Raw genomic sequence first — 15,110 nt, 5'->3', positions numbered from 1 at the left:
AATGATTTAAAAATATTTACTTTTCTGTAGCCAGGAACTGTAGCTGAAAATACTTTACTTTGCTCCTCCAATGTTGCACGTGCATGAAGTGGGTACACTTGCCACCTAAAAAATATATTCGTGAAATATTTACTGATGCAAGAATATTAAAGTTGATTACATTTCTGTGCTAAACCCGCTTATGCACTTAAAACTCATACAGCTGAAAGACTCACATTCAGGTTTAACTGAATTGAAACAAATGTGGTCTAACTCACCTTTGATATTTATCTGAGAGGCATGAGTGCATGTATCTTATTTCACCTAAACCTAGGGAAAAAGTAATCATGAGTTTAATTTTTCATTTAGTCATTAGGAACAATTCAAAAATATCAACTGTTAACTGTCTGTCATTATTACCTCTTTTTTACCATAAAATAAAATGGCAGAAGAATTAAACAGCAAATATAATAATAAATCTCTGAAAACCAGTGAGTTAATTTTTGAAGAACCATTTGGCATTAATTTTACACTTAATAAAGATATAAAGGCCATTTGACAACATTCCATTATTAGTCCTTGTTTCAGTTTCTTACAACTGACAACACATGCTGAGTATCTGTCTGGTCTAGGCTAGAATTGGGTATTTCAGCCAAAACAAGTTCTTTCGAAGAGCAGAGCCAAAGTAAAAAAAACCAAAACAATCTATTTCTGTCCTAGCCATCTCACCTTTGGCCATTCCAGTGCCCACTTTCTGAGGCATGCATTTCACATCAGCCAGGGGAAATCTTATGACCAAGGGATTTTTTCTATTTCCCTGAATACCTCCACAGACATAAACCTTTCTGAGAAACTTAGTTTATTCTTATTGAGACTTCAATTCCAAATGCCTCATTTTCAAAAACCTGTCCCACAGTGGACTTCCATGGAGATTGTTTTTAAAATTAAAAACAACTGAAAGAAGCTTGATTCATGTTTGGCAGAGCATACTCTGCATCATCACTGTTAACAGTAATTATTAATCAGTCTAATAATTACTGACTAGACACAGCAGGCAGTATCTGCTGACCAGTTTCAGAAGTGACAAAAGCTGATTGACCACGACACCTACAGAACACAAGGATCCCACCAGGAGACAAAGGTCTCAGAATGAAAGGGGAACTAGTAACACAAACCAGTCTGGCAAACATACAAGAAAAGTAGGGAGAGCTGGGCATGGTGAAGTGCAGAAGAAAATATGGAACAGACAAAAAATGAGATCAACACCAGCAGAACAGATAAAATTAGATCTTTTGGAACATATTCATGCATGTATGTTAAGAGAATTACAGTTTAACATGGCACTTTGTATCACCTCTAACCTACAGAGAGGTGAGTTCTGGAACCAAAGGAGAGGTGAGTACTAAAGAATACTTACCTAAAAAGAATCAGACTTGGTAGCATTACCAAAAGAAATTAAGCAGTGAACAAGACAGGCAATTACAAGGGAAAACATGGCATCCTACTTGAGACAGCTGCAGCTCCTTTTGGAATCAGATTCTACCCCATCATTGAGCTCCACAAAGACAGTGGGCAAAAATCACTTAACAGCATCCTCAGCACAGCACTGCTCTTTCTGGCTGCTGCTGAACACTCAACTTCACAAGTCAGTGGGAGTGTTATTTTTAAGGTTCAAAATGCTATGCAATCATTAGCACTCACAAAAAACCAAAGCATCTCAAATCAACATCCTAAATGTGGATGTTAAATGTGTAAAAATAACCCAGAGCTCTGCCTCAGCTGCTGTGCTGTAAACTGAGGGCTCGCCTCCCCTTTTCTCCAGTTCTGTATAAAACATTTGTGAGGAAAATTATAAGGGGTGTTTGCTAATCCTTTGTTCTGGATCAGTGTTGAGTATCCAGTTTAAAACCAGACAAGGTCAAACACTGAACAAATAAAACACAAACTTGAGTGTATCAGTTTATTACCACATGGGTTTTCACAAATTTACCAAATGTATTTTTAAAAAAACCAACACACAAAAGCCAAACCAAAAAACCAAAACCAAACCAAAAAACACCAACTCAAGGTGAAAGATAAAGATTTAGGATTTGAAAATGCTAAGGAGGAGTAATTCCAGACTGACATGAAGCCTCAGATGTACTGAGAAAGCCTGAAAACACCAGACAAACATCAATATCAAGAGGCCAGAGGCAACAGATATGGTCTCCCTGCTTTATTAATCACAAACTGGAACGGGCATTACATTGAAACAATGAAGTAATTCCTTCCACACATTAATTTTATAGTGAAGGTAATTCCAAGAAACACAGCTCTAATGCCTTTTAGCTAGTGGGGAACACTCCAAGGAAAGCTGCTCTGCAAGTGCAACGTGTCTTTCAGCTGGTGTGCTGGGCCTCCAGCCCCAGCCCTGGCATGCCTATTCCTAAACTCAACACAGCAGGGAGATGACATTCATCAACATTTTACAGAATACAGACTTCACTGTGTCCAAGGGACAGCTGCCCTGGACTTCAATGTGACTCTCCACTTGAACATAACCAAATCTTTTCCAAGTTTTCAACTAACATGTTGAATGTTAGTTCAGCTTATGAAGTAAAAGAATACTTGAAACCACCAGGTAACAGATTTATGATGTTCAGGAAAACTACCTGCAGGTCAGTTACACTGCCTCTAAAATCGAGCAAGTGAGTTTAAATAAGAATGGTAGTCAAAACAAAAGTCTACAATAATTTCTGTGCAAGGCAACTTAGGTTTTGCTCTCTACAGAAGATTACATGTATAGCCAGTTTTCTGATCAATAACCTCTACATCATCATGTGTACTTTTGAGCATGCCAACCACATAAACCAATGTACATGGGAAGAAAAACAGGAATTTGAGCTTTTACAACAATTTGCAGATAAGGAAAAGTCTCAAAGAATCCTAGGAGTTTCATACAATAATAATTGCACTAAAAAATTTAGCAACTGCACTTCTGTAGTTTAACTACAGACTTGATTTTATTATTTTTAAAATACATAACATCTTAATTTTTGACTGACAGCTTTTCCAATTATTGCCACAATTAAACCAGTTTCCAAGAAAAAATGCCCAAAGAGACCTAATTTAAGTATATGTTTAATAAATCCCTGAAAGAAGTGCCAGCAGGAAGCTCATTAGATGACAAATAACAAAAAAGAAAGATATTAAGACATATATTCACCTGGTAAAAACACGAGCACACTGCCACGTTCCAATGTACCACTGAAATTCTTTTTCTCCCTAACAAGAAAACACAGCCTCATTAGTTTTACAGTCTCAATCTACCTCATTACCCCAGGTTATTTTATTCTGGAAGAACAAGCAGAATTGCACACTTTTTGTAACATGCATTATTTAAACTTCCTGAAGAAATGAAATTTCAACCATTATTTGCAACTATCCTTTCTGAAAAATGCAAGATATAAACACTAGAACCAGAGCAATAAATTTAGTGTTTTTCTTCAAAACTATGACAAGACAGAAACTTTCTCATTCCACAATGAAAATAATCAGAATTAGGTCACTTAACACACAGTGTTAGACAAAAATGGTAGAAGTAACTTTATTACATTTTCAGATGTAATATTACATCTTCAGATACTAAACATCAATTTACAAAACACAGAGCAGTAAAATCCATTATTTACTTATTTCACATGACATTAAGGCATTAAACAGCCAGTGAAAATTAATGCCTAGCTTTTAGCCTTTTTTTCCCATGAAGTAATGTATGGTTTATGTTCCATTATAAAATAGTATCATTTATATTTATATAATTCTTGATCTAAGTACTCCTCAGCTCTGGTCTACAGTAAAGAATATATTTTCCATACGACATGGCTGCCCTGAATAGTCACTCACGCTTCAGGGCATGAAGTGCACTTTAGGAACACTGGGTACAAATCAAACAAGTATGTAAAATAAAGGCAGAGAGGCAAATAAAAATTAAGTTTCCACTAATAACTATGGACTCTGCTGTTGCTTAATTAGCTTCTCATTTCCCCAAGAGCCACTGATTCCAGATCTTGAACTGCATCTTACCCACTGCTCCTCTTTTCCAGCTCATCAAATGACTGAATCAGAGACACTGCCACTTGATACATTTTCTGTTCTATCACTGGCTCACCAAGGCTCTGACGATGAAACTGTTTGGAGAAGGAGGTAATGAGGTTAACACAGTATAACTGGCGACAAGACTGTAGTTCACACATGTATTTCTATTTCTCAAACGCTTGCAATTCAAACTGATCCAGCACAGAACTTCATCTGATGCACTCATTACCTTCCAAACAGACATTTTTCTTCAAGCATCCTACAATTTTAATGTGGAAGAAATACTTCTGATTAAGCACCAGCCCATTCTCCATTCATTTGCAAAACATGCTCCTTATCCTGAAGTGTCAAGCACATGGGAACTGACCAGAACTCTTGGGAACAGGATGACAGGGAAGAATTTATGTAGGGAAGGCAGAGTGCTTCTCACAGCTGCTATTACACAGATCTCTCTACCTGCCTACACATAAACCATGTACCTCTTTCTCCTTTAAATTGTTTTTGTATTTAATGGGTTTTGTGGTTTTGGTCACATTCTATCAAAGAATTACTGTTTTGTTGTACTCAACAGAACCATGGTGATTCTGTCTACATTGTTTTCCAGCATTCTGTACAAACTCAAGGCTTTAGTATTCAAGAACACAAACCATCAAGTCTTCAGAGCAGACAGTAACTTAATCACTCTTCAGTTTTATGCTTAATGAACTAGATCTGCTATAAAAAGGTCTATAGCATTATATGTTTTTCTCTTGTAGGGAAAACGGCTTTTGATCATTGCTCACCTTTCATTCTCAGAGTTTCTTCTCACTCTAGTGCAAACTCTTTACTGAACCAAGTGTTTCAGAGAACTAAAATCACAGCCCACTTAGCTATCTAAGCTATTAAAATGGAATTAGTAATTTTTCTACCAGTTGCCCATTGTAAGGGAGCTCATAACAATCACAAATCACAGCTCCAAGCACCAATCTGGAAACACTGACTGACATCAGTATTTGCTACTCCAACCTCAGTCCTCAACTTGATTAACGCAGGAGAAACCATAAAAATGCTTGACTGTTCTCTTCAAAGTGATTTTTGCCCTAATATATGTGAAAAATCTAAGCAAGTTATCTCTTCTGGGCTGCTCCAACATAAGATTTAAGCAAGGATAATAAAAACCAAAAAATAACTGTCAAATTTGTCTTTTCAATTTTGTTACGGACTGTACCTTTAGTACTCTCTAACAGGACAAGGCTTCCACATCACTCCTAATAAAAGGTAACAATGTGACAAACAGCAAATCCAAACCCCAGTCAGACCTGACTGAAATAATACAATATCATGAGAACAGCTTTTGACAGCAGTTCACTACCTTCCACCAGGACTCTGACTCTAGTTCCACGGACATGAAGGAGTTTTTACCTTTGCAAGCCAAAAATGGGTTGCATTTTTGCGTTTTGCTTCATTTCTTAAATTTGAATTTCATATCTCTACCACTATCCAGAAGGAAAGGCAAATATTTATACATCCAGCTTTAAAATTGCCTATAGATAGAGCCTTCATGCATTTTTCATGAAACCTGTGTTTCAATGATTCCTTGGGGCTTAGAGGTCACTGGTATGACAAAATCATTATTCTGTTAAACATCCAGAACAACGTGTTTACCAAGCTCATTATGCCACAAGAAAAATAAACTAGTTTTCTGTAAGCCTATGCTCACAAATTAAGCAGCACACCTATAAATGACCCAGTATCTGGGCAATGGTAAGCCAGGGCTACACTGAAAAATGTTTCTCCCTTTTATTCTTTTCTACAAATGAAGTAATTCAAGTAGAAAGCTTTATCTCTGATTCAGCTAGATGTCTGTCTAGCCTCAGCAGAGGGTTGACTGCAAACATGCATACAAAAGAAAAAACAATGACTGGCATTTTTGTTCATCTTCCAAATCACAACAGCATCAATGAACTGACAAATTATTCAAGTCAAAACTACCCCTAAAAAACTTTATTTTCAAGCACGGTTTTAAAACATTATCACATGCAGAAATTAGTTATGTATTAAAGCCAAGAGGTCTGCAGGATTCATGGAAGAATTCTACATCTCTACAGTAACATCCAATTATTTTAATATTTTTTGAGAAGGGATGAAGATTCACACCTCACAGCCAAGAGACAATTACAAACAACTAAACTGATTTTGACTGAGATGCTTTAAGAAATTATTGAAGATTTATGTAGTTTTACAGTTGTAATTTTAAAATCAAAAGTAAACTTAGAAAAATTCTGTTTATCTAAAGAGCAATGACTGCATTTGTTTTTAACTGCTGTGTTCCTTTATGTAAATTTTACAGGCTTTTATAGGTGAAAATAAAACATCAGGAATGAAAGCCTGAAGCCTGTACCTCAGGCAGTGATGTAATTGATTTAGATTTTAGCATTATGAAAGATGTGCCTCAGCCTCCATATGGCAGCATTAACTCGTTAACTGTCTTAATACTCACATTTTACTTTCATTTTATTAGGATGTTCCACAAACCATCTTAGACCTTCCACATTTTAATTTTTTAATTGTAACTAGTATTCGGAGAAAATCTTCACACACAACACCATAAGGAACAAGATCCAGACCAAGAATCAGTGCTTTAAAATTCAATTTCATCCTTTTTTAATATAGATATTAAAAAAAAAAAGAAAATCAAGAGCACTTATGTGCTTCTATTGTTGCCCTAAGTCACAAGAAACATCCTGGACAAACATACTCTCCTCTTCTTGCTGTAAAACAGAATGGCTACAGACAGAACAACACAAGATAAAGAATCAGATGAAAACTTTAAATAAAAACACAGAAAAAATAAAAAGGACTAAGCACTGAAAGCAGTTCCTTTGTTCGTGATCTCTGAGGTGAAAGGTGTGCAAGTTGACATTCAGCTCCGAGTGCAGATATGACAAATCAAATTTGACTGAAGGAAACTTATTACTCAATTTCCTGGCTATCTTTTTGTTGTCATCATCAAAAATCTTTTACAAAGCCCCATGTATTACATAATCTCCTCCCTATTATCTGTCTGACTGTGATACTAATGCATAAATGCTGATGGGCCAACTGCATATAAGCTGCTGAGTTTGTTTCTTTGTTTGCCTTAGAACTTCAATGGTTGACAGCCTTTTATTTTACCTTGCCTGTGTTAAAGCATAACCAATGCCAATATGTACACATATTGCTTATGTGTACAGCATAAGCAATTATTTTCTTCGGGGCTTCCTGTTTTATTTCACTATTTTATTTTCTGTAGAACTGATGGATGAAAGCTAAATAATAACAGAGTGTTCCCCCCCACTGGTACTTTTTAAGTGCATGCCCCATCCCCTTCATTGTAATAACACTGGAATAGTGTTCTGCATTATCAAAACTGACCAATAATTACACCCACATCCCAGTTATTTTTAGACTGGGTATCATAATACAGCCTGAGTGCATTTGTTGTACTCTGCTTTAACCTGTTTATTTTGCCTTGAACCATAATATTGAAAGAGCTCACTCAAGTGAATTCCTACACAGCTGTTTTTCAAATGCAAAACAAACTCCTATTATAAAACCACAGAAACCAGATCACACATTTACATTCATTCCTTCATTATCTGATGTCTACAGAGATACCTGCTATAATGTCAGAAACTCTAAAAACAAAATATACAAAATACATTCTGTGCAGTTTATAAGCTAGATTGATAAAACAAACATATCTTCAACCAGCACCTACTCTCCTCAGGCATCAAAGAAGCAGTTCTCCAGCACAGCCCTCCAGGAATCTGAGAGGTATCAGTTATTTTAACATGTTTTCATTACTCAAAATTACCCATCTGCCATGGTGGCTTACATGGTTACAACAGAAAAAGGTTCAAAACTACTGCATAACATCTCTGGCACTATTAAAAAAAAAAAGAAAAGAACCAGGACAGAAAAATAGGAAAGTCTCAGTTGATAGAGAAGTCAATTTGATAACATCAAAGTTGTAATCAAAAATTGTTTTCTCTTCATTTCATAGCACTTTCTGCCTTTGATACATAACAACAACATGAACCAACCCAGGAAATATTCCCTGATTTTTTCAGCTATAGTCAAACAGGTCTGTAAATCTATTTATGTTACTTTCCACACACTCTTTTACACTGTTCATTTTGAATGCAACTATCGAACAAAATGCCTCATCCTACTGAAACATTTCTGTTTCATGGAAGAAACTAGTCTGCTCATAAGAAGACTCCTGTTTTACCATCATCTATTAATTCTTACCTAGAATTGCAGTATAAAAGCGGCCATATGTCATTTTATCACACAGTTTTCAATTGACTATTCCAATTTCTTACTATGTTGAAAGAAATGAAATTATATTTACAATACCTGTAAATCAAAAATGTCCTTCAAATCATCAAGATAATATTCTTCAACTGCAAAAGGTCTGCCTTCCACCTTAAATATGCAGACTGGATTCAAACCATTATGAACTGGAAGTGCAAAGTAATCAGCTAATTCTTTAGAGTTGATGGAAGCAGACATCAATATAAGCTGTTAAAAAAAATGTACAGCAGATGTAAAGCAGTAAATTTAACACAAATTGTCCTGTTACATGGGACTCTCCATTTCCTCCTCATGTAAATGATCTAATTCTGGTTACTACAGATATGTAACCTAAGTACATTTAAGACAATCACATTAAATGCTTAAGATACCCTAATCAGCACGTGGAGAGAGGCAAGCACCTGTAAGAGAATGGCTCAAACTAAAATGCCTAGGGCAGACAACATGGTGAAAATTCAACCCAAACCACACAGTTACTCTTGATAAAGATCTCACCACCACCCAAACCAGAAATGCTGTAAAACACAAAAGCATCCCCCTTACAAAATGACAGGAAGACAAACTAATGAAGAGGGCATTGTACCACTGTGCTCAGGCACAAGGAACACAGGGAAAGGGCAGGCTAAACCACGAAGTTTTCCAACATGATCCTCAAAGGAGAAATTTGAAAGGACATAATTCTGCAAATATATGAAATCTGCCCCACTACAGCATGGACTGCCTCATGGCTCAACAGATAGTGACTCACCTATGCCAGGGCAATAGGCTAAATGTAACCTTTTCTGAAGGTACAGAAATAAAATCCAATCTAAATGTGCAGTTACAGGCAAGGAATATTAAACTACCCCTTCTTCTAGACAATCTTTGTATCTGGACTCTAATCTGTGTGGAATTCTTCCAAAGTGGAAAGAAGTGACAGATTCTTTACAGAGTGCCTGAAGGGTCACATAACTAAACCAAGAGCTGATGCGCTCCTGAAGCAAAAATTCAACATGCACGAATCACCAACGTGGCAGATGAACACATCAGAATAGATGGTAATCAAAGAAGACAGCTCAAGATCAAGGAGTCCAAAATCACTTGTACAACACAGATATGTCCAAAGACCCACTAGATGATACCAAGAACTGTTACTAGTCACTATGGAAACTGCACTGTTTAGTTTGACCCAATAGAGCCACTCTTAGTCTCAGGTTTTCTTTCAAAAGCCTATCCCAGCAAGATCAACCTCAGAACAATCCAGCTTCTGCTCTGTGATCTCAAAATAATAATCTGCAGCAGCCACCTGCCAGAAAATCCACATAATTTAAACCGGTTAGTTCAGCACGTAGATCTTGTCCTCAGTACATCAGAATCACTCAGCTAACTCCTGTTAGTTGATGCAATGTTGAATTATCTGCTGCTTCTGAGGTCTGCAACTTCCAAACCAGGGAATAAACAGCTCATATGCATTTCATACCACTCTGAGTTAAAAATGTTTCATGTCCTCTCTTAAATAGGGCTCCTTGCACCCTTTTGTTTCGTGAATCCAGGGACAACGGGAAGAGAACCTCACATTTTCCAAATGAATTTTTCACATGAAAGCTCCCTTGCTTTACAGTTTTTTCAGAAGGGGATGAAAAGGAATGAAGTAGGAGACACTGGGCTTAGTATATAAATTCAAACTGAATAGCCCATTCCACTCGGCTCAAGGCCAGCAAGTGAGATCAAGAGTTCCCCCTTCTTCAACATAAAAAAATTCAAAGGGACAGCCCTCCACTCTCTCAAATATAGGTCTCTCTCAGATTTGTACAATATTAAAAAAATGTCATCTGCAGAAACAACTGCAGAGAACAATATAAAGGGGATAAAATTTTCCAGTGACAATTTCAAGAGACTGAAATGGAACTATAGAGAAAAATGAAAAATTTGTCAGGAACCTCTTAAAGAAAAATGTTGTCTAACAGAAAAGATGACAGGGCCTGTAGGGATTACTGCCATTGAAACCAATCCAATAATCAGAATAAAGGGCAAACTTCTCACAAACTCAGTTTGATCAAATTATTGCTCTTCTCAGTAGGCAGAGCCAAGTGCTAAAAAAGGCTGAATAGTTTCACATAACTGTCTCTACATCTAAACACAAGAATTTTCTCTAAAATCTAAATCAGCATGAAAAGGGATAAAAAGTGAAAGATGTAAAGTGCACAGTCATGTCCTATGCCAAATAAAAGAGCACTTTCAGTGACAGCATGTTTGGAAGACCTAAAGACCCAGTTTGAATCAATGTGATGGACTGCACAAAAGAACACATCATTCCTTCCAATGGCAACAAAATCAGCCAACCTAGACTTTATTTTGAACAGGAAAAAATCACATTGAAGCACTTAAGAGACATGCAGTCTCACAAAGTATCTGCAGTCCCAAACAGCTGCACAGAAAGACACTGAGTTATCTTAACTCCCATCACTTTATTTCTTAATTTCTAACATTTCAAGAGTTCATTGCTTTGAGACCCCCAAAGACTAAATGTGTCATGCTGAATATCTGTGAACTCTGCTTTAGCACAAAGAAGAATTGCCCAACATGCAATGCATGTTGAAAAATCTCAGCCAAATTTTACTATCAGCTCTGCCCTGAAATTACAGTACAGCATTTCTGGTCTTTTGCTATTTCTTCAGATATGTTGTCCCACTTAAACAAAAAGGTTCAGTATTTCCAGGAGTTAATGCTACCATTTTAACCAAGAATAAGCACTGCCCTCAATACCCAATATGTAATTCTAGTCAAATATCCTTCGTGCATTTTTAGCCTTAAGCAGGCTTTAGAAACTAATGCATTTTAACATGAGGGGGATAAAAAAGAGAAGTCTCTCAGAACACATTACAGCAGCCAGGAAAAGAATGCCTCTTAGCTCACTTACTTATGAGGAGTGGCAAACTAAAAAATATTTTGGTAAAAAATAATAACATAGCAATTTGTAGTAAATTCTTTAAAATAGGGCCTTCATAGATAAAAGACATGCAAAAATTTTCCGGCAAGAAAAAGAAGAATTCAGTTTGAACCCACCTTCACAGACTGTGAATTTGTATACAACAGTTTACGGGTCACCAAGAGCAAGAAATCAATTTCTTCTGTACGCTCATGCACCTGGAAGACATTATCCACAATTTAATTTTCATTAATTCATCCTCTTCCTTTTGACAATCTCTTACTTTCCTACTCAATTTTATGCTTTATTTTTGTAACTTGGAATAACAATACATTTTCATAGAAGAAAGCACACACCTTTTGAGCAAGGCATGCTAAGAACACTTTAAAATCCCAACAAGAGTCTTCAGATGACTACAGATCACTTTGTGCAAATCATGTCACTCTGAAGTTAAGAAAATCTGGAATAATGACTAGAAAATCAACCTTGAGCTCTAACCACTGGTTGTACTAGAGTTGACAGTAATAGATGAAATCTATGATACTGATGCTGGGTAAATAAACTATACTCTTAAGATCCCAAATGATCTAGGGGTTGTTTTGGTTTGTCTGAAACCTAAGCAAATCAAATAGATGTGCCTGATTCCCAATGGCTTCCAGCTATGATCCAATATACAACTGCTTTCTAAAACATTCATTTACACACAATTCTTTATATATCCTAGCACCCAAGCCTTCTGCTTGCTCCTTACAGTTCAGCAAATGCTTCTTCCCAAATTACCCATGATGACCATATCCCTTTCTTGAATTACAGTTTAAATATTCTAAATGCAGGAGCTTTTTTAGGAGTTCAGCCTTCACAAGTCAACACTCATGTTCTGGAAGCTAATTAGCATATTCTAGTATAATGTAAAGATAAGACTTATATTCAATGCTGTCCCATTACAAAAACTAATTTAGCTAAGGTAGTTTTTAGGCTGACAGTAAGGTCTTCCTGTGAGAAGTCAAGACTTTTGGTCCTAGTTAAAGTATGGTCCTAAATGTCTGCAGTACACTGAGAGGGACAAGGCCTGCAATTTAAAATATTGTGGAGAACATTCAGTTGTTATAAACAGTGACTGTGGACTCAAGATCACATTCTCTGTAGTAGGTATGGGGGGAAAGGTGACATATGGGCAACAGGAGGGACCAGAACCCTGGCTGGGGAAGAAGAAACCAGACACAGTCTTGACAGAGGGATGGTGCTGAAAGAAGTGGTACAAGTCAATAACATCAGTTCAAATTACAGCACCTAAGAAAGCAAAGTCTGAAAAACCTCTGCATAAACCCATTCTCCTGTGTAAGGGGCCAGAAAACTCTATTCATTCATTTTCATATGTAATGAATAAATCTTAAAACTGAAGGAACAGTAACACTTTATGTGTACACTTTCTATGGTTCAGCTCTTGAATCTACATTTAACCTGAATTTCCTTACTAAAGGAAATGTTATGGTTTCCAACACTCTGCTAATACACTGGAGGGCTCAAATCTTTTCCATGATACAATTCCTCAGGCTTTGGGGGTTTTTTGTTCTTTTTCTGTTTGAATGAAGTATTAAATTTTCCTTATACAAAAATGTAACTACTTGCTCAATCTTTTCCAGGTTTCCAGTGTACCATCTCAAGTGCAGTCACGACAGCCTTGTTACTGTAACAGTCTAATGGTACACTAACTGCTGCCTCCCTGATCCTCAAATACTCGAGAACTAAAGTCGCTCTCAGCTATGTTGCCAGTCACAGGATAAAAATTTAAAATGGCATTTATAAAAAATACAAGCTAAAACAAAACACACCAAAAACCAACCAACCAAAAAAAAAAAAAAACCAACCCAAAAAACACACGCAAAAACCAACAAACCAAAAACCCTCCAGCAAAAAAAAAATCCAAACCCCTAAATCTTCTTCTGCATCCCTACATCCCAAGATGCTGTACATCCTACATGAGATTTACATTCATGATTTGTGACAGCACAATTTCCATCTGACTATGATTAAAAGTCAATACTGCTTTCCATATAAAAGAAGCATATACACATGTAAAAATAGACAAATTACAAGTGTATTTTCTTTAGCTTCTTAGTGAAGTGACAGCAAAAATAATGAATCCTCATGAGTGAGCTGTACCCACAACCAGGAGACAGAACTTTCAGAGAGATATTTTTCAGGACACCCCTGAAGAACAAAGACTTTTTAATATCCAAGTGAGTAAAGAGTAGCTGCCTCCTCCTGACAGGCCTAGCTGGACATGTTCTTGAATTCCACAAGACTGATTTCAAAAAACATTTCAAGGCGCCTACATTAAAAATTAAGGACTCCCAAAAATCCTCCCCACACCCTCAATTCCAAACGTGGTGCTCAAAGGAACATTGACAAGCCTATTTCAGCAAGTGTTACATTAGACAACTTATATAAAATATCTTTAAAAGTAGATGTCTGCATTTCTCTTTTCTTGCGTGGTAAGAGAAAAAAGAGGTTTTATTATTATGAAAATTAAACTTACTTCCAGAAACTTACTTCATCAATGAAAATGTGTGTGAACTGAGTTAGACTCCTGGCAGAAACGATTTTCTGAAGAAGAACTCCAGTTGTCATATACAGCAACCTCGTCTCCTTGGTCGAAACGTTCTCTAAACTTAACTAACAGCAGTAAGAAAAATACATACTAGCTGGAAATTTATTTATTGTAGTTACAGAAGCATGCACATGAAAGAACTCCAAAATCAAACACACTGTAAGCCATCAAAATTATTTACTCCCACTTGCAGAAGTCTCCATACAAAAGTGTTCTTACCAGAACCAATTAACTGCTTTTTCTTTGGGAGAAATTTCAAAAAAAATTTAAACTCTGAAGTTTTATGAACAAAATTCCTTGCTGGGAACTTTAGACTGAGAATTCTTCAAAAACTTCTAAAGGTACATGCATACACCATCCTTTCCATTGATATAAACAGCAAGAAAAACATTTTGCCAAAATGTAGGACAGGAAAGGAAAGAGTTTTAAATTATCACCAAGATCAGGCAACTTTTCCTGAGAGAAAGGTTCTACAACCCAGTATGGAAGAGATTTTTGATTTCTAATGTACTTGTGTACCTTTAGCTATCTCAAGTGTAACCTGCCAAGGCAGGCAGAGCTGTGAGCACCATGTGCAGCTTTGGATCAGCCCAGAGCAGACACAAGGGCACTCCACCATTTCCCTCTGTTTCTGCTCAGCTCACACAAGTGCTGGTGAGACAAGCACAGCACATCCACACATTCTGTCCTGAAGACAGTCTGGAAGCACAGTATCATTTTAAGTCTTTGAGACTTAATAGCCTAATGAATCAATTTAGCAATTTAATAACAAATTAATTTAAGGTATCAAAAATCACAAAGGCTTTACATATAAATTACTTTGAAACAAACAACATACATAACTGTCTTGGTTTTTGCTGGGATAGAGGTCATTTCTTAGTAGCTAGTACAGTGCTGTGGTTTTGGGATTTAGTATGAGAATAATGTTGATAACACTGTGGTGTTTTGGTTACTGCTGTCATGTTTATGATGTGGCACAGAAGAAAACAGATATGGGATAAGAGATGAAGCAGAAGCCTGACATGTAAGAGTTCATGTTATGAACAGCTCTGTCACTCAGTTAAAAATAAAACCCCTCCAGAGCTGAAAACTATCCAAAATTAGATTTAGGGATAACAAAGAACACCTACCAAACCTAAAAGTCACCATTTGCAGCATATTAGGAAGTAACCTAAAGCTGCAGATCTATGAAGAACA

The 15,110-nt window shown here is 36.5% G+C and overlaps 1 protein-coding gene across 1 annotated transcript in view; it reads right to left on the bottom strand.

Annotated features, from left to right (window-relative positions):
* TDRD9 (tudor domain containing 9) overlaps window positions 1-15,110 on the bottom strand; it is a 68,034-nt gene that overhangs the window by 27,333 nt on the left and 25,591 nt on the right. Inside the window, exons 5-11 of the mRNA XM_030949725.1 lie at window positions 13,856-13,978; window positions 11,440-11,520; window positions 8,437-8,601; window positions 4,045-4,148; window positions 3,185-3,243; window positions 258-309; window positions 21-105 (exon numbers count right to left, since the gene is read on the bottom strand). Of these exons, the coding sequence (XP_030805585.1) occupies window positions 21-105; window positions 258-309; window positions 3,185-3,243; window positions 4,045-4,148; window positions 8,437-8,601; window positions 11,440-11,520; window positions 13,856-13,978 (669 nt within the window). The remainder of the gene's footprint in view (window positions 1-20; window positions 106-257; window positions 310-3,184; window positions 3,244-4,044; window positions 4,149-8,436; window positions 8,602-11,439; window positions 11,521-13,855; window positions 13,979-15,110) is intronic.

Source organism: Camarhynchus parvulus, chromosome 5, assembly GCF_901933205.1.
Source record: "Camarhynchus parvulus chromosome 5, STF_HiC, whole genome shotgun sequence".
Classification (NCBI taxonomy): Eukaryota; Metazoa; Chordata; class Aves; order Passeriformes; family Thraupidae; genus Camarhynchus; species Camarhynchus parvulus.
Note: the sequence above shows the minus strand (reverse complement) of the source record. Positions and strands in the feature narration are given on the sequence as shown.